Raw genomic sequence first — 16,740 nt, forward strand, 5'->3', positions numbered from 1 at the left:
ACAAGTAAACAGAATATTAATGCACAGAAAGTAATATGACTATATCAGGAATCTTCCCAGAGCTATGAGGGGAGGCTCCCTAAGGTTGACTGGGGAGCTCAACAATCATTCCACTGACACCACCACAGCCACCACCATGTGTAGACAATACACCAGCAAAAAGTTCCAACTGGGTGAATCAAATGCTCATTTTTATTAAGATGAGCTGCCACAACAGGTGTATCACAAAGGAAACTTTGGGTTGCAAAATGCAGAAAACCTTGCTAATAAGGACATTTACTGTCTTAGCAAGAGGCCAGATGTGGTATACGAGGTTGGTTAATTTGTCAATGACCCTGGATCTTTTCCATCTTTCTTCTCTGCCATCTTCAGCATTATGGTTTGTCCTCTCTGCCTGGCTCCACTTATGGTCACAAAATGGCTCCTGAATGCCACAGGATGTCACAGGTAACGTCTAGAGCAGAAATAAATTCTCATCCAAACAGACTGTATGTGCATATAAAGGTTTTACTTAAATCACGAAAGAGGAAACTGTTGTTGTAGAGAACACAAAAAGTTGGTTCTCTGAATGTTTTCAGGAAAGAAATGTATATATTTTTTCAATTCAATAAATATATAGTTTTTATTTTAAATATATATTTTTTCATTCAATAAATGAAAAAAACGACTAGGTTAGATACAAAGCTGATTAACATTCCACAGGGTTAAAAAATAAAGCCTTTGGGGTTAATGTTTCTTCAAGTCTCTACAAAAACAACACCTTATCAATTTCTACAGGTTAATCTTACAGAACTGTAAACTCGGTGCTTTTTTCAGTAGCAGACTTTAGTCAAAAATACTGTGACAACAGTTATATTCCCAAGAGTATCAGATGAAGGTCAAGTAGGCGTATTAGAAAAACTCTAGTGTTATATTAAAAAAAACCGAGTGATCATCATTTTGTCTTTTTTAAAGTTTGGGATAAAATTTTCTTTCAGATGAAAATTGTTTTACATGCCTTAACCACGGGGAATGAAGGCACTTTAATTGGCTTAGAGTAGTTTTTCCAAACTGAAGTTTGCAACCAATCAATGGGATGGTAGGATGGGAATCAACGTAGTGTATAGCAACCAGTATTTAAAAAAAAATGAAATAGAAAAGAATATCAGAGTGTATGAAACATAATAAGGTCAAGTATCAGTTTTGTAATTCTGTGTGTGTGTATGTGTGTGTATGCTGGGTTATAAAATGTAGTTCCTAATATGGGTAATGGTTAAAAAGTTTGAAAAACCCTGACTTAGACCATTTAAGACTCATCCCGAGAGCTGCAAAGGGACCCATGTAAAACACAACTGCTTGGAAAAGGATGATTAAAATCAGGGTTTTGTCCTCAAGGAGGCAGCTGGGGAATGGCTGTTGGGTAGACAACCAACAGAGTGGGCGACAATAAATGACTGACCGAGTGGTGCTCAATCCTGTTGTTCTCATCTTCAAACCCCATGAGCTAAGAAAAATACCTTGCACACCTTTTTGGCTGCTCTGTGACTTTAAGTGACCCACCCACCACCTGCTTCATTACTTCAAGCTCAGGATGATCTAAATATCATAAAAGTCATCTTTTATTTCCCTTTGTGACATTAGTTGTCTCCATATATCTGTTTTCCTTCACTGATATAATAATTGAAATTTTATCTGGGCACATGGCCAGATAAGGACTACATTTCCCAGCTTCCCTGGAACTAGGTATGATCACGTGACTAAGTATTGGCGGGTGTGGTGATGTATGCAAATTCAGGGTTGTGTCCTTAAAAGGCAGAGGTATGCCCTCCTTTTTCTCTCCCTCTTTCTGATACCTGGAATGAGGACTCATTTTGGACCACATGGACAAAGGCAATGCCTTAGGGATGGTGGAGCAACAAAATAGGAGGTGTCCAGGTCCCTGGCTTGCTGTCATATCAGCTCTGGATTATTACATAAGCAAGAAATTAAACTCCTTTCTTTAAGCCACTGTTACTTTGAATTCCTATTGTGGCAGCTTAACCTACATCCTACCTAATACCCTCTTCTTATACATTATCAGTAGAAAATGGTGGAAGTTTGAAGGGCTAAGGTGCATACAAATTTGGCCCATCTGATTTTAAGGCGTGTGGACTTTAAACCATGCTCTCAGACAGTGACTGTTTGCCCTCATGTCTGGTCTTCAAAACCCAGCAGGCCGAGGATTAGATAGAAGGTCAGAGAAAAACAATTCTTGCCCGTCACACGTGCTGTTTAGATTAGATTAAACCATATGAAATTATTTTTTTAAGCGAAAAAAATAGTCAAATATTAGCAATTTCATAAATTTAAATCTAATAGAACTGATGCTGAATTTCACAGATATGGATTGTGGAATTCACAAATGGGAAGCTCTGCAAAGGTCTTTTCTAAAGGGCCTTTGTTCTTTCTAACTGGCCTTTCTAATTCGGCCTTTCTAAAGGCCAAAAGCTGAATCCCCATGGCAGAGGGCCCTTAGGTGCACACCTGGATCAAAGTCTCCTGCATGTCACTAGCCTGACTTCAGGTTGTCACCAGAGATTTTGACAAAGCCTTGAGAAATGTTGAATCTAATGGGATGACTTATAACATCCTGAATCTAATGGGATGACTTATAACTATCTTAAAAGAGACAAAGTGAAACCAATAAAGCGATGGCAGTTAGCGACAGTTTTGTCGGGGGCTGTAGACTTTGAGAGGAGGCAAGAGTCAGGTGATGATATGACTTAAACCCACGTGTCATTCTCTTTTGATGGAGCTCACTGTGTTCCTTCAGTCAGAGTACTGCAGATAACCATCTCTTCTCCTGTCCCTCAGCCAGTCTTACAGTGTGGTACTACGGCAGATGGCCATCCCATAGCTTATATGTTATAGGCCCAATGGTGTTATGAACACTAATTTCCTTGGCCTCCATTTCAAATTCCCAGGAAAGAATCTGATTGGCCAAACATAGCAGATGTTCCTGGAGCCCTGTGCCACATCTCCTTGGCCCATCTCTGACTTCAGCTGCCGCTGTAGCGGACAGGGCCTATGAGCTGTTTTCAGGTGTACATCGTTAAATTTTGATTTCTGTGTAGACTACATCATGTTCACCACCCAAAGACTAATTTACCATCCATCACCGTACACAGGTGCCTTTTTACTGCTTTAGTCCTCCCCCCCTTCCCCTCTGGTAGCCACCAATCTAATCTCTATATCTATATGTTTGTTTGTTGTTGTTGCTGTTTTTATCTTCCACTTATGAGTATCCCCAAAGCCTACATAGCTCAATCAATTTGCACACAGGTGTCAGCTGGCTGCGAGAGGTAGGCGCGAGGGAGTTATCACCTCCAGCAGCAACTCCAACTTACAGAAGACAGCCTCCTGTACTTTAGAGGGACAACTCTGAGGTGCTTTCTATATGCTTCCTCCTAGGGTTCCCAGTAGAACTGAGCTCCTATAACCTCAGTGGGAACCAGCCCAATAACACTCTTTATTGGTTTTCCTTCCTTCCCTGCCTCCCTTCTTCCTACTCTCTTACTCTGGCTAGGATTACCTCCCACATGAATTGCTTGTACCCAAATCTTTGTCTCAGACTATGCTTTTGGGGGAACACAAACTTAGATCCCCAGTATGGGTCAGATGAGCACTCCCAGACCAATCATTTTTGGCAGGGGCAAAACATGGCTTCCCAGAGCCTACCCCAGGGCATGAGGGTGGGTTGAGGGAAGTAGCTGCTAGAATTTCCCTGAAGATTGGCCAGCGATGTTCCATACACTAACAGAACGTTTGGCTGAACTTTTGCACAGAGGTAGGTCAAGGTGTTTCTTGCAGATAAGGTCACAATTTTTCTTTAAAAAATTGTTCTGAGTACCTTTTGATTGCTCTGGGAATAGAATTTCTTTTTTTCCATTTTATCTTTTCAGTGATATATTGGAAAGTTACTTATTTTAAAATATCCCTCTCATATCTAACCTTTCTACCGAGCTCTCATTAATTGTGCCGCCACCCTGGTTCAAGCCCTCATCATCTCTTGCCTGGATTACAGCAACAGCCTCACCTGGTCTCCCTGTTTCCAATATCATAATTCCTTCAATCTCTTCTCCACTCTGAAGCCAGAGTGACTTTCCCAAAATACAAATCTGATTGTGTCACTCCCCTGCTTAAAGCTATCTATAGTTTCTCATTATACAGTCACGCGTCGCTTAAAGACACGGAAACGTTCTGAGAAATGCATTGTTAGGCGATTTCATCGTTGTGCAAACATCACAGAGTGTACTTACACCTAGAAGGTATAGCCTACTACACACCTAGGCTACATGGTTGTAATTTTATGAGACCACCGTCATATACGTGGTTTGTCGTTGACTGAAATGTTGTTATGTGGCACATGACTGCATTTGTGTTTAAATTCTCCATGCTGACATGGCTTCCACTGCCTGAGGTGATTTGGCCCCTGCTGGCTCTCCAGCTTCCTCTCCTGCCTCTCACACCCCAAGATCCAGTGCCTCAAGCTTTTTTAAAGCTCATCTAAAGGAATTTGTTCCCTATTATCTCCAAGCCTTTGTCTCTGCTGTTTCCTCTGCCTGGAACACCATCTCCTTCCACCCCTTTCCTTCCTCCCTTGGCCTTCACCTAGCCAACGTCTACTCACTCGAAACCTGTGTTCAGGTTTTGGCTTAAATAATGCTCATCGACTCCAGAGTGGGGGTATCTGAAATGTTCTGCTATGTTGCCCTGCACGTCCTAGTCTTTGCATATATCGTCCAGTGACAGGCTCCTGAGAGGACACTCAATGTATTGTTGTTAAATCAGTAAAGGAAGGAATTGAACGGATTCTCCTGGGTTTTCTGGAAGGATGCTCCAAGCCAGCTTGGAGATTTTAACTTTAGGTGCAGCTCACTCCTTTCCCCGAAACATGAGACTCAGGCCTAGCCCGTCAGAACATCACATACGCTGGCCACAGGGCCAGAGGTCAGGGCCTGGCAGATGATCCAAGTCGAGGCAATCAGGCATAGTCAGAGCTGAGATTAGGCCTTCTGCTCAAGGAACCAGGAAAAATGGTTTTAATTTCCACTGGCCTTAGAGCTGTGAGGATGTAAGAAGCAGATACAGAGGGAAACAGAGCCAGAAGTTGGAGGGGGAGAGGGAAGGGAAGAGTGAGAGAGGAGACTGTCTCCTCATTTCCAATTGTAGCCTGAGTTATCTCTCCATTTTGGAGGACACCGTTCAACTCTATTTCACTGTTTACTTGGCCCCAGGCCCAAAGTTATGGGAAGACCGAGCGCAACCAACACCGTGTATGAGGGGCCAGAGGCATGTGAGAAGCAAAATGTGCTGAAGCTGGGAGGTCTCAACATGGGGCTCCCTAGGGCAAAGCAGGACATCAACCCAGTGACTTGCACGCTTCATTCAAGAAACATTTAATAAGCACTCAGAATATTCTTGGCTCCTGTTTTTCAAACTGTATTAAATGGGGCCGGCCCTGTGGCTTAGCAGTTAGGTGCGTGCGCTCTGCTGCTGGCGGCCCGGGTTCACGTACCGGGCGGGCACCGACGCACCGCTTCTCCGGCCAGGCTGAGGCCGCGTCCCACATACAGCAACTAGAAGGATGTGCAACTATGACATACAACTATCTACTGGGGCTTTGGGGAAAAAGAAAGAAATAAATAAAATTACAAAGCGTATTAAATGGATAATCTGTGTCAGAATTCTCTCAGGTGTTTCCTGCTGAATTAGAAACTCCAGGGCCCAGGAATCTGCATTTTTAAACCAGCTCAGTAGGTGGTTCAGATTCACACTGATGTCTGAAAACTACACAGCTGTACGCACTGCGCTGGGTGCTAGGGACCTAACGCAGAACAAGGTGGGCGTGGTCCCTGACTTCCCAGTCTATTTAATGTGTGTTTTGGGGCGGGGGGGGGGGGGGGGGGGGGGCTGTGAAGGAACAGCGGATTATATTAAGGTGATATGGTGCTAGGATGGAATCATGGAGATCCTAGCAGCGGCGCTTAGCTCAGACTGGGGAGTCAGGGAAGCAGTACATAAAGGGCATCAAACCTAAACCTGGAGGATCTACAGCTCTGGAGAGAAATCTGTACTTCAGAGAAATATGGGAGTCGTGAGCCCTTGGAGAGTAAGTGCAGTCGTGGCCGTGAAGGAAATGGCTAGAGGGAGGGTGTAGAGAGAGAAGCGGCCGAAGGATCGACTTGTGAAAGACCTCAACCCGCCCCAGCCCTCCTTCCCCAAAATATCTGTCCTCGCCTTCGCCGGCCCTTTCGCCCCTCGTACAGATAAGCCCGCGCCCAGGATCGCTGAGCCCCGCGCGGCCACCCACACGCCTAGCGACAGCCAGCCAGCTTCCCGCCCCGCGGAGCAAAAGGGGGCGGGGCTTGGCTCCGGGGGGACGCTCCCGCCGCCGCCGCCCGGAGACTGCGCGGAACGGCCCCGCCCTGCGCGGTGACGTCAGCGCGCCCGCCCGCGCGAAGAGAGGAGTGGGAGCCGCCAGCAGGGAGGCGAGGAGGCTCCGGTAACCCAGGCTGGGCGGGGGAGAGGAAGGGGCGGGGCAGGGCGCCCCCCGAGAGTGCGGGGTCGCCGTCCAGACCCGAAGCGGTAACCCTAGAGACGCTCAGCATCGCTTCTTCTCCCAGCAGGCCCCGGCCGGCCGGCGATGGAGTTTCCGGACCTCGGGGCTCACTGTTCCGAGCCGAGCTGTCAGCGCTTGGGTGAGGGGCGGAGCGGGCAGGGGGCGGGCCCGGCGGAGAGGGGCTCGGAACTGCACGTGGGGCGAAGGGTGGGCTGGGGGCCGTAAATACGAGAGAGGGGCGGGGCTCGAAGTTGAGCGCCGCGGCTGAGGGGGCGTGGCCAGGGAGATAGTGGACTGGGGCAAGGGTGCAGTTTGTTGTAAACAGGGTGGTGTTTGCCTTCCCCTGAGTGGAAGGCTTGAGCGAGCGGGAACGACATCGAGGTCCCGCTGGACCTGCAATCCGACCCACTCCCTGCAGATTTTCTGCCGCTCAAGTGTGACGCCTGCTCGGGCATCTTCTGCGCAGACCATGTGGCCTACGCCCAGCATCACTGTGGATCTGCTTACCAAAAGGTGAGGGGGCGGCCTGAGGGTGAAAGGGGGCGGGTGGAGGATGCATGCAGAACCTCCGGAATCCCTCTGCCTCCCGTTTCCTCTCCTTTATTGTCTTTCTGAGGCTCACTGCTGGGAACATTGTTTCCTTGTGCGTTTGGGGGGGGCATATCCAGGTTCTTTGAGGACCAGATATTTGGTTGGACTGGGAGTGGGCCACAGACTGACCCCTGCTCCTTAACTATAGGACATCCAGGTACCTGTCTGCCCACTCTGTAATGTGCCTGTGCCTGTGGCCAGAGGGGAGCCCCCTGACCGCGCTGTCGGGGAGCACATTGACAGAGACTGTCGCTCTGATCCAGCACAGCAAAAACGTAAGGTAAGCGTTGGAGGGGTTAGCCATGACCACGGATGCCTGGAAACCTGAACAGCTGTTAGGATGGTGTTGGAGAAGGGGGTCAGAGTCTCAGCAGAGACAAACCTTCCCACTCTGCCTCAGATCTTCACCAATAAGTGTGAACGCCCTGGCTGCCGGCGGCGGGAAATGATGAAGCTGACCTGCGAACGCTGTGGGCGAAACTTCTGCATCAAACACCGTCACCCACTGGACCATGATTGCTCTGAGGAGGGGCACCCAACCAGCAAGGCAGGGTAATTGCAAGCGAGTCCTCTACTTGCCTTTGGGATCATCCCATCCTTCTGGAACTGACTCAACCTCTATCATTACAAGTCGGGAAGCTTCAACCCTGTCCTTTGGCTAGGGGAGTCTTTTAGCTTCCTTTTTGAGTGCATATTTTCCAGACTGTGTGGAGGAACTCCTCTTCTGACTTCCTGGGTGAGGCCTGGGAGGAGCATGGAAGCTGGCTGTTCTTGGAGGCATGCCAAGACTGTCTCTTTCCTACAGACTTGCTGCCATCTCCAGAGCACAGGGTCTGGCTTCCTCCACAAGCACCGTCCCCAGCCCAAGCCAGACCTTGCCTTCATCTACCTCTCCCAGCAGGTAGGCCTGCCCCCTTCTCCTCTCCCTTTTTTCCCTTTGCATCTCTGACCTCAGCCTCTTGAATGTCTGCCACAGGGCCACAGCGCAGTCTCCGTCGAGGACAGCGTCTCCAGTGACTGCTTTGCAGAATGACTTGGTGAGTTGGGCAGAGGGTAGATGGACAGAAGCAAACCCACACAGAGAGTCAAGTCCAAGGCAACTGGTCTTGTCCTTTTACAGAGTGAAGATGAGGCTCTGCAGCGAGCCCTGGAACTGTCCCTGGCAGAGACCAAACCCCAGGTCCCAAGGTACCTACTCTCTGGTGAGAGAGGGTGTGATGTGGGCAAGGGCTCAGTTTGGAGTGAAGTTGGTGAGACCACTCTGACCCGATGCAGGATAATAGTTAGGAACTTGGGCTCAAAATTAAGCTCATGAACTATATGACCTTTGACAGGTTCTCTAACTCACTAGGGTCTTGATCTCCTCTATTAAATGGGACAGTACTAATACCTACTTTGTAGGGTTGGATGCAAACTGAGGTAATACTCAGAAGTGCCTGGCACAGTGGTGCTGAAGAGATCAGGTGCTCGCATTTTAGATATTGTCTCAACTGAAGCTGTTCCTCCTTCCCAGTTCTCAGGAGGAAGAAGACTTAGCTTTAGCACAAGCACTATCAGCCAGCGAGGCAGAATACCGGCAGCAGCAGGTACGAGGAGGGGGTAGAGATGGGGTCCTGCGCTTGGAGGGAGTAAGGAGTGGGGGGGGGGGGCAGTTCCTTCTAATCTGTAGAGTTTGGGAATGGTGGTTATCCTTCTGTTTTCAGTATGACTCCAGCCCACGCTGAGCTCTGAAGTGAGGACTGTCCTCTCATTTTCTTGATGTCATGCTCTGTCTTCCTCTCCTTCCCCTCCTTTCCCTCCTCCCCCTCCTTCCCCTCTCCTTGCTCCAGGCTCAAAGCCGCAGCTTGAAGCCGTCCAACTGCAGCCTGTGCTAGGGCCCTGGGCGTGGGGAGGGGGGCTCAGCTGAGGAGGACTGTGGCCCTCACACCTCTAGGGTACACAGGGAGAGGAGACCCAGAGCAGCCCGGAGTGAAGAGCAATGTGGAGGCCGCCTCCAGGGAGCATCAGGAGAAACAGCTTGTGGAGCTGAGCCTACAGAAGGCCCTGCTGCCCTCTCCACTGCATGAGAGAGAGCATGAACTGTTCCCTGGTTGGGCCCTCGGAGGATGCTGGTCATCCCCTTACACTGGGGTTGCCCCCACGTGTGGGGGGCAGGGAGGGGCCTGGAAAGAATAAAGGATCTTGGCAGTCAATAAGACATCCAAGTGGTATGTTTCTTTCTCCTCTCCAACCGAAAACAGAAGAGTCCTGTCAAGAATGTTCACCTGGACCTAAGGGGAGAGGCCCATTGCAACGCCCTACACCACAAAGTCACAGTGATCCTAGCACAGTTCATACTTTTATTTCCCTAAAAAGTGCTTTTCTGAAAGGTCCCTTTCCCTCACTAGAGCGAGCACCATACCCCAAGACCAGGATGAAATATGCCAGGGAAGAGGGTTACATCTTACTCTCCTCTGAGTTTTCCTTTGGGAGGGAAGCAGCCACTCTTGTGTCACCATGCCTTAGTCTAGGGCTTGGTGTCTTCAGAGAGTTCTTCCTGGCCCTGCTGCTGCAGCTCCCACATGTCAGCATACACCCCGCCTTGGGACAGCAGAGCATCGTGCCTGGGGCAAAGAGGAGAGTGTAAGTCCCAACTCTCAGTTTAACCCCTAGAGTCCTCGCCCCAGCCCACAGAGATGACAGAGGGGATTGGCGAGGGATATTTCTTTCAGAACCCCTAAGATTTCACAACCTTTTCCTGGGCCCCTGATTCAGAGGCCCTGCCCTGTTCCTCCTGCTGTGTCTCTTACCGTCCTCTCTCCACAATGCAGCCATCCTTGAGGACGAGGATCTGGTCAGCATTGACCACAGTTGAGAGCCTGAGAAGTCAGAGGTCAGTTACTTACCACAGCACCAAAAGCGAGCCCTGCTGCCTGCTGCCCGGTGCCGTACCTGTGTGCCACTACGATGGTGGTGCGGTTGGCGCAGACTTTGGCCAGAGAAGCCTGGATGGCCCTCTCGTTTGGCGTATCCAGCGCTGAGGTTGCCTACAGAGAGGGACTGGGTAAAACCGCCCCTGGCACCCAAACTCCCCCGTGGAATGAGGATGCAAGCTGCTGGCAGAGGCCTCGGGAACAAAGAAGAACTTTGCATTTGAGAAACTGTAAGGTGTTTTTGTGAAACACAGATTCATGCTATCTATCCTCGATGGAAGACTGTGCCCAGCGGGAATGGCGTGGGCACAGGCAGGGGAGGAAGGAGGAGAGAGGGCTGCCCGGGGCCCTCACCTCATCCAGCAGAATGATGTCTGGAGCCTTGAGAATGGTGCGAGCGATGGCGACACGCTGCTTCTCCCCACCGCTCAGCTTCAGTCCCCGCTCGCCCACCTGTGTCTTGTACCCTGTGGATATTGCCCACCTCCCTCAAGTCACACGTAATAAACTCGGTCTCTGTGACCAGATGGGCAAGGAAGGGATGGAAGAGAGATCAGAGGGCGTAACAGGACTAAACTGGACAGGGGAGGGACTCTGCGGGGGAAACTCACCTTCGGGGAAAGCCAAGATGGCATCATGGATGCCTGCAGCCTGAGCAGCTGCCTCCACCTCATCATTCCCAGCTGTGATGCGGCCATAGCGGATGTTGTTGGCGATGGTGTCATTGAAGAGGACAGTGTCCTGGGGCACGACTCCAATGTGAGACCGGAGGGAGATCTGGGTCACCTGGGGCCAAAAGACCGAATGCCCTGGCCTGTGAGATCCCCCAGGCCTGGGAGGTAGGACGGGCTGGCAGGAAGCACGCGGGGTGAGAGGCCCTGGGTAAGAATCCTGCCCCCCCCAACCCTCCAAGTCCTAGCTGTAGGGGCAGATCCCTTTACCTCTCTGAGTCTGCTTCCCCATGTAGAAAGAGAAAACACACTTTCTGTCTCCGCTTCCCTGCACTGCCGCAGATCTTAGTACCTCGTGTGGCACCAGACAAACCATTCCCATGACGGCTTTACTTGTGTAAGCCATGTGGTGCTGGAAAAACAGGTCTCCTGCCCCAGCTTGTTGCAGGGGTAACATCTCCTTCTCCTCTCCCTGGATGCCCAGCACTTCCCTTCTTTTACACACAGGCCCCTAAATTACTGTCTTCTCCCAAGCAACCTTACCTGTGAAACGTCCTGCCCATCTATCCGGATGCAGCCAGAGCTGACGTCATAGAAGCGGAACAGCAGGCGCAAAATGGTACTCTTCCCTGCTCCAGATGGGCCCACCTGTTGCATTGGAAACAGAGGGGAAACATTCTCAGGCCTGTTGGCCTGTTGGCCCTCTGACCCCACAGGGTGGGTCACAAGCTACCATGGGCACTGGAATGAGGGAAGCTTGAGGAGTTGGGGCCAGCTGGCTGGGTGTCTCTCACCAGGGCCAGTGTCTGTCCAGGCATCACGGTGAAAGACACATCCTGCAGGGTCTCCCGCCTGCAAGGAAGAGCGGCGTGGTCAGCAGGCCTGCTGCACTCCCAGTGCCCCCTCCATCGCTGGGGCTTCTGCTGGGCCCCGCCCCTGCCCTGCTCGGGCCCTCTTGCCAGGTCGTAGGCGGCTGAGAAGCAGGGATGAGGGGCAGGGAGGCAGTGTGTAAACGGACAGTGGGAATGGGGGCTCACCCACTGGCATAGCTGAAGTGCACGTTCTCAAACTCAATATGGCCCCTCTGGAAGTGAAGGGGCCCCGCTCCAGGGAGGTCCTTCACCTGGGAGAGTACCATCAACGCGTGCCACTGTTACAGGCCTGGTATTCTCCAGACACAAAAAACACCACGCAGGTTCCCGCTTCTTACAAACCCTACTCCTCTCTCCACTCACTTCTTTCCCCTCTTTCAGCAGGTCAAACATGTTCTCCATGTCAATGAAGTTGGCCTGGATCATCCTGCAAGAAGAGCACCAGCTGGAGCTCCTCTGAGGAGCTGGGGAGTAACAGCGCCCCGGACAGCTGAGGGCCAGGGCTCAGATTACCTGTAGTAGGTGCCAAACCAGTTGAGGGGCCCGTACAGCTGGAGGATATAGGTGCCAAACAACACAAAGTCCCCGACCTGTGAAGATCCAGAGAAGAGGACCGAGTCACAGGAGGCCAGTGGGCTGTCACCCTGTCCACAGACTGTCACCCGCCTGCTTCCCATCCAGGAGCCTGGTGGCCTAGACATAAGCCCCGGGCTCCTCTTCCCCGTCCCCAGCACAATTCCCTTACCTGTAGCTTCTGCTTGCCGACAAAGTACGCACAGAGCAGGGAGCCGGCGAGAAGCCCGAGTCCAATCACCAGGTTCTGGGTCTGATTTAGTAAAACCAGTGAAGCATTTGACTTCCACTCCAAATCCTGGGGCAATAACATGGGAGGGAGGAATGTCACATACACGCCAACTGTCACCAAATCCAAACCTGGGCCCCAGCACCTTCAACCTTACAGCCCACATTTTACTCCTCTCGGCCTTTCTGCAAGACCAGGACGTTGCTCTCAGTAGGCCTCAAACCAGCATCCTCACCTGAAACTTGATGATGGCCTCCCGATAGCGTTCCACTTCATAACCCTCCGCGTTGTAATACTTCACCTGAGGAAGTCAAACCACCCTTGTTCGACACGGCTGCAGGGTCCAGCACCCAGATCACCTCCTACAGATTTCCAACTTCTCCTTCCCAATTTTAAACAGCACACGTCGCACCCCCCAGCTCCTCGTCAGCCCCGGTGGTCCCAGGCAAACTCCACATCTCCGTGCCTCACACCACTGCCACCGAGGCCTCCGTTACCGTCTCAAAGTTTAGCAAAGAGTCCACCGCTCGTGCCCGGGTAGCATTTTCCTGGATGTTCATAGCTCGTCGAAACTTCGCTCTCCACTCGGTGACCACGATGGTCAGGGCTGGAGAGTGACAGGAGGAGGAGGAGGGGGAAGAGATCACGACATCACTCCCGACAGCAGAGACCGTATGTGTACGGCTGCTACCCGCCACACATGCACTAACTCTACGCTACAGCCCAGGGACCCAAACCTTGGAGGGAGAGCCCGAAGCTCCCTGAGGGAAGGGGCTGTGTCCAAAACGTCTTTGCAGCCTGTACAAAGCCTCGTGTGTAAAATGCTTGTGGTGAACAAATGAAGGCAAGCTGCATCTTGTGACATGAATGAGGTTTCTCCTTGACCTGCATCCACAGCGGGCACCAAGTGGAACCAGGATGCCCTTCCTCGGCCCTCCATCCAGGTTGGCAGAGGAGAAGCCCTCCCATCACATTGGGGAGCAGAGGGGCCTGTTCAAGTCCACTGATCTACAGCCTCCAAAAGCTGGGTCACCTGAGCCGGGGCAGTGCCCACCCAAGGGAGTCCCTGGATGGTCCATGGAGACGGTTTCACCAAGGAGCACTCACCGAGGTACAGACTCATGCACAGGAACACAATGAGGCCAAACCAGGCGTTGAAGAACATGCTGAAGTAGATGATGCCGATGATGATGTCGGCCAGCGTGGGGATGATGCTGAACACCAGGTAGCTAGAAGGGCAAGCCAAGCGACAAAGAAGGTTTACGGGCGTGGAGCCAGCAGCTCTACCTCTAGGAGTTTCAGTGTAGTGCTTTGTTTTCAACAGCAACAGACTACAATCAAGCTAAATGCCCCTAAAGAGGTGGACGGCTAAATAAGCCATAGCATGCCCAAACTACAGAATACTCTGGATCAACTACAATGAATGAGGGAGATCTTCACGCACAGACGAAACTATATCTCCATAACATTTTGTTAATAAAGCACTCCGAGAGTGGCGCCTGTCATGTACCATTTGTTTTAGTAAAAACAGCCACAATACCACTCTGGTTCTGTGAGTCTGCACACATATATGTAAAAATGCAGAAAAGCAGAACTCAACACACTAAAAGGAATGGGGACCTCTGGAGAAGTGAGCAAATTTAGAAAAGATGTGCTCTCTATCTGCTTTGAGTTCTTACGAGCACTTGTACATTAACCTTATAATTTTATTAAAAAAGAAAAAGGATGGAAGGACAGCTCGTCAAGCTGGGTCTGCTCTCCCGAGAGCCCTTGCATCCCTGCCTCTCCAGCCCCACCCTGCCCTCCCCCGGCTGGGCACCTGAGCAGCCCTGTGACACTGGACGTGCCCCGGTCCACGATCCGCAGCACCTCCCCCGTGCGGCGCCCCAGGTGCCAGCGCAGTGAGAGTTCGTGCAGGTGGGAGAAGAGGCGCAGCTCCAGCTGCCGCGATGTGAACTGCTGCACGCGGATCCACAGGAACGTGCGCAGGTTGCTCACGAAGCCTGGGGGAGCCAGAGGAAGCCTCAGTAGGGCTTAGGGGCCAAATGACATCAGCCCACCACCAAGATGTGAAAGGTCTGGGGGAGGAATGCCTGTGGGAGGGGACTACCAGGAGGAGGGGAGGAGCCAACACCAACCCGGGTGAGAGCAGAGTCCCTCATACCTGTACTGCCAGTGCCACCCCCCTGGAGGAACTTGAGAAAGACATAGGTGGTGACAGTCCAGGCCACGGAGCTCCAAGGTGCCTTCTCAGTCAGCAAGTTCACTACAGAGAAGATGAGGCAGAGCCCACTTACGGCCCCTAGGGCTCTCTTCAGGAGAAAGGGCCCCAGACACCAGCTACAGCCTCTTTCTGACTACCCAGCTCCCAACTCTGTCCCATCTCCCTAGGCTAGCTCCCCCCCATGCCCCAACCAGGCCAATGCAGGACCAGAGCACTGAGCTAACTCTCCTCCCCTCACCTATGTCCCTATAGAAGATAGGGACCAACACGTTCAGTCCCCGGTCCAACGCCATGAGTCCCACACAAATGAACACAACAAGCTGCAGAGCTGGACTCCGCCGGGGCCACAGGTAACCACTCAGGAGGCGGAGCTTCCTGCCAAGGTCTCGCCAGGTAGACTGTGGTAGCCCCCCTGTTGACTGCACCTAAGATGGTGAAACACACATAGGAGGGGAGCACAGAAATCAACAAGTGCACTAGCCAGAGACCCTCTAGGGAAAACATATGGGATTGCAGCTTATAAGTATCTGAGACCCACAGGTGACCCCTGATGGGGTCAGAAAGGCTAACGGCGCCAAGGTTGGGGAAGGAAGCAGTTTATTATGGTGGGAAGAAACGATGACAGGGAATGGAATTAAGATAGACCCTAAGATTCAGAAGTTGAGCTATACCTGGCTCCCCTCTACGTCTTGATCCTCCTCGTTGATCCGCAAGGTGTACGACTGGGGTCGAAGTCCAGGGGCCCAGAGCCCCAAGACAAAAAGCCCTCCAGAGACCACATACCGCAGTACCCACAGGCTAAACTGAACCTAGAATGAAACGTTAGGAGAGTTATCAAGGTGGGCCAAAATCCCATTGTTACTACAGTGCCTATAACAGGGCTGGGAACTGGTATAGGGCACACCCCCAAGTCCTCCTCAGAGGCCCAGCATTTACTAGGCTTAAAGTCCACAGTGACTCAGCACAGACACGCCCCACCAGCTGGCTATCGGCTCCCCGCTGGCGCCGGGCCCTCCCTTCTTCCCTTTCTTAGCAGCATCCCAAAGCGTGCAGACAGTATGACCAGACATGGTGTCCTTTTTCCCAGCCCCTGTCACCCACGCTTCCCCTTTCCCCACGAGGTCCCTCACCTGCTGGCCCAAGTCTGCCCTTGCCCACCACCATTGTGGGCTGTTCCAAGACACCAAGGCCAAATTCTCGGCCGCAAATGCCACAGTCCAGAAGAGCAGGAGACCCACGCTGTGCCTGAACTTGATCCAGATGCCCATTGCTAGTTTCTGCCGTGCCTGGTTCCGTTCCACCACGAGCAGCCCCAGGCCACAGGCGCTGGCCAGAGTCCCCAGTATGGAAGCCAGCAGCAGGTAGCCTGGCAGCGGGCCCCCCTGGGCAGTGCCCATCCGGCCAACCAGGCCGGCTAGGGGCAGCGCCACCTGAAGTGTGGCCAGGAGCAGCTGCAGCCCGTAGGGAGCGACACGAGGGCCGGCCCCCCACGACAGCGCGTCGGCGCCAGGGGGCCGCTCCTGACGCTTGCAGGGAAGGGCCAGCACCAAGGCCAGAGCCCCTAGGCCCATCAGCGTCGAGGGCACGAGCGTGAAGAAGAAGCAGGGACTCAAGCCACCTTCCGCCCAGGCCGGACCCACGGGCCCTTCGGTCTCGCAGTAGTTGCCCACAGTCACCATGGCAATGCGGGGCCGCAGGCCGAGGCTGCAGGGACTGCGGGAGGGGAGAACTGGACCGGCCGCTCGGGGCGGGGCGTGGAGGCCAGGGTGTCTCGGCTCATGGAGTGCAGGGGTCCCAGGGCGCGGAGGTCGCGGCAGGGACGCACGTGGACCCCGCGACACCGCCCACCCGCTCCGCGCACGCGCCGCCGCCACGCACACACGCAGGCCACGCACGCCGTCTCCGCCCGCCCGCCCCTCGCTGGCAGCCCGGGAGCCTCCTGCCAAGCACCTGCGCGCAGGAATGTGGAGCGGCGACTGCAGCCGCTTTCCTCTGCAGCAGCCTCGCCCATCGGGGCGGCCCCCCGGCCCTACCCAGGGCCCCCATTGGCCAAACGTCTCCGAGGGGCGGGGGGAACAGTGCACGCGG

The 16,740-nt window shown here is 52.6% G+C and overlaps 2 protein-coding genes across 5 annotated transcripts; one reads left to right on the forward strand and one right to left on the reverse strand.

Moving 5' to 3' along the window:
* Nucleotides 1–6,464: 6,464 nt before the first annotated feature.
* Nucleotides 6,465–9,528, forward strand: ZFAND2B (zinc finger AN1-type containing 2B). 4 transcript variants are annotated; one of them, XM_058533044.1, is made up of 10 exons: nucleotides 6,465–6,523; nucleotides 6,645–6,719; nucleotides 6,999–7,093; nucleotides 7,320–7,451; nucleotides 7,572–7,723; nucleotides 7,977–8,072; nucleotides 8,148–8,208; nucleotides 8,292–8,359; nucleotides 8,685–8,757; nucleotides 9,001–9,528. In XM_058533044.1, the coding sequence occupies exons 2-10, from the start codon at nucleotides 6,665–6,667 to the stop codon at nucleotides 9,043–9,045; spliced, it is 777 nt and encodes a 258-aa protein (XP_058389027.1). In that variant the 5' UTR covers nucleotides 6,465–6,523; nucleotides 6,645–6,664; the 3' UTR covers nucleotides 9,046–9,528. The 4 variants fall into 4 exon arrangements, with proteins under 4 accessions (XP_058389027.1, XP_058389026.1, XP_058389028.1 ...); XM_058533043.1 differs by having other exon boundaries at nucleotides 6,470–6,523; nucleotides 6,648–6,719; XM_058533045.1 differs by having other exon boundaries at nucleotides 6,470–6,523; nucleotides 6,648–6,719; nucleotides 9,105–9,528.
* Nucleotides 9,491–16,529, reverse strand: ABCB6 (ATP binding cassette subfamily B member 6 (Langereis blood group)). Its single transcript, XM_058533042.1, has 19 exons — nucleotides 15,783–16,529; nucleotides 15,324–15,461; nucleotides 14,891–15,077; nucleotides 14,593–14,694; nucleotides 14,248–14,431; nucleotides 13,536–13,657; nucleotides 12,926–13,035; nucleotides 12,664–12,729; nucleotides 12,372–12,497; nucleotides 12,140–12,216; nucleotides 11,990–12,053; nucleotides 11,792–11,877; nucleotides 11,549–11,606; nucleotides 11,298–11,402; nucleotides 10,695–10,869; nucleotides 10,438–10,550; nucleotides 10,103–10,197; nucleotides 9,961–10,029; nucleotides 9,491–9,774 (listed from the first exon to the last, which is right to left on the reverse strand). Exons 1-19 carry the CDS (start codon nucleotides 16,329–16,331, stop codon nucleotides 9,678–9,680), a joined length of 2,523 nt encoding a protein of 840 aa, XP_058389025.1. The 5' UTR covers nucleotides 16,332–16,529; the 3' UTR covers nucleotides 9,491–9,677.
* Nucleotides 16,530–16,740: the final 211 nt, after the last annotated feature.

This window comes from Diceros bicornis, chromosome 37, assembly GCF_020826845.1.
Source record: "Diceros bicornis minor isolate mBicDic1 chromosome 37, mDicBic1.mat.cur, whole genome shotgun sequence".
In the NCBI taxonomy this organism is placed as follows: domain Eukaryota; kingdom Metazoa; phylum Chordata; class Mammalia; order Perissodactyla; family Rhinocerotidae; genus Diceros; species Diceros bicornis.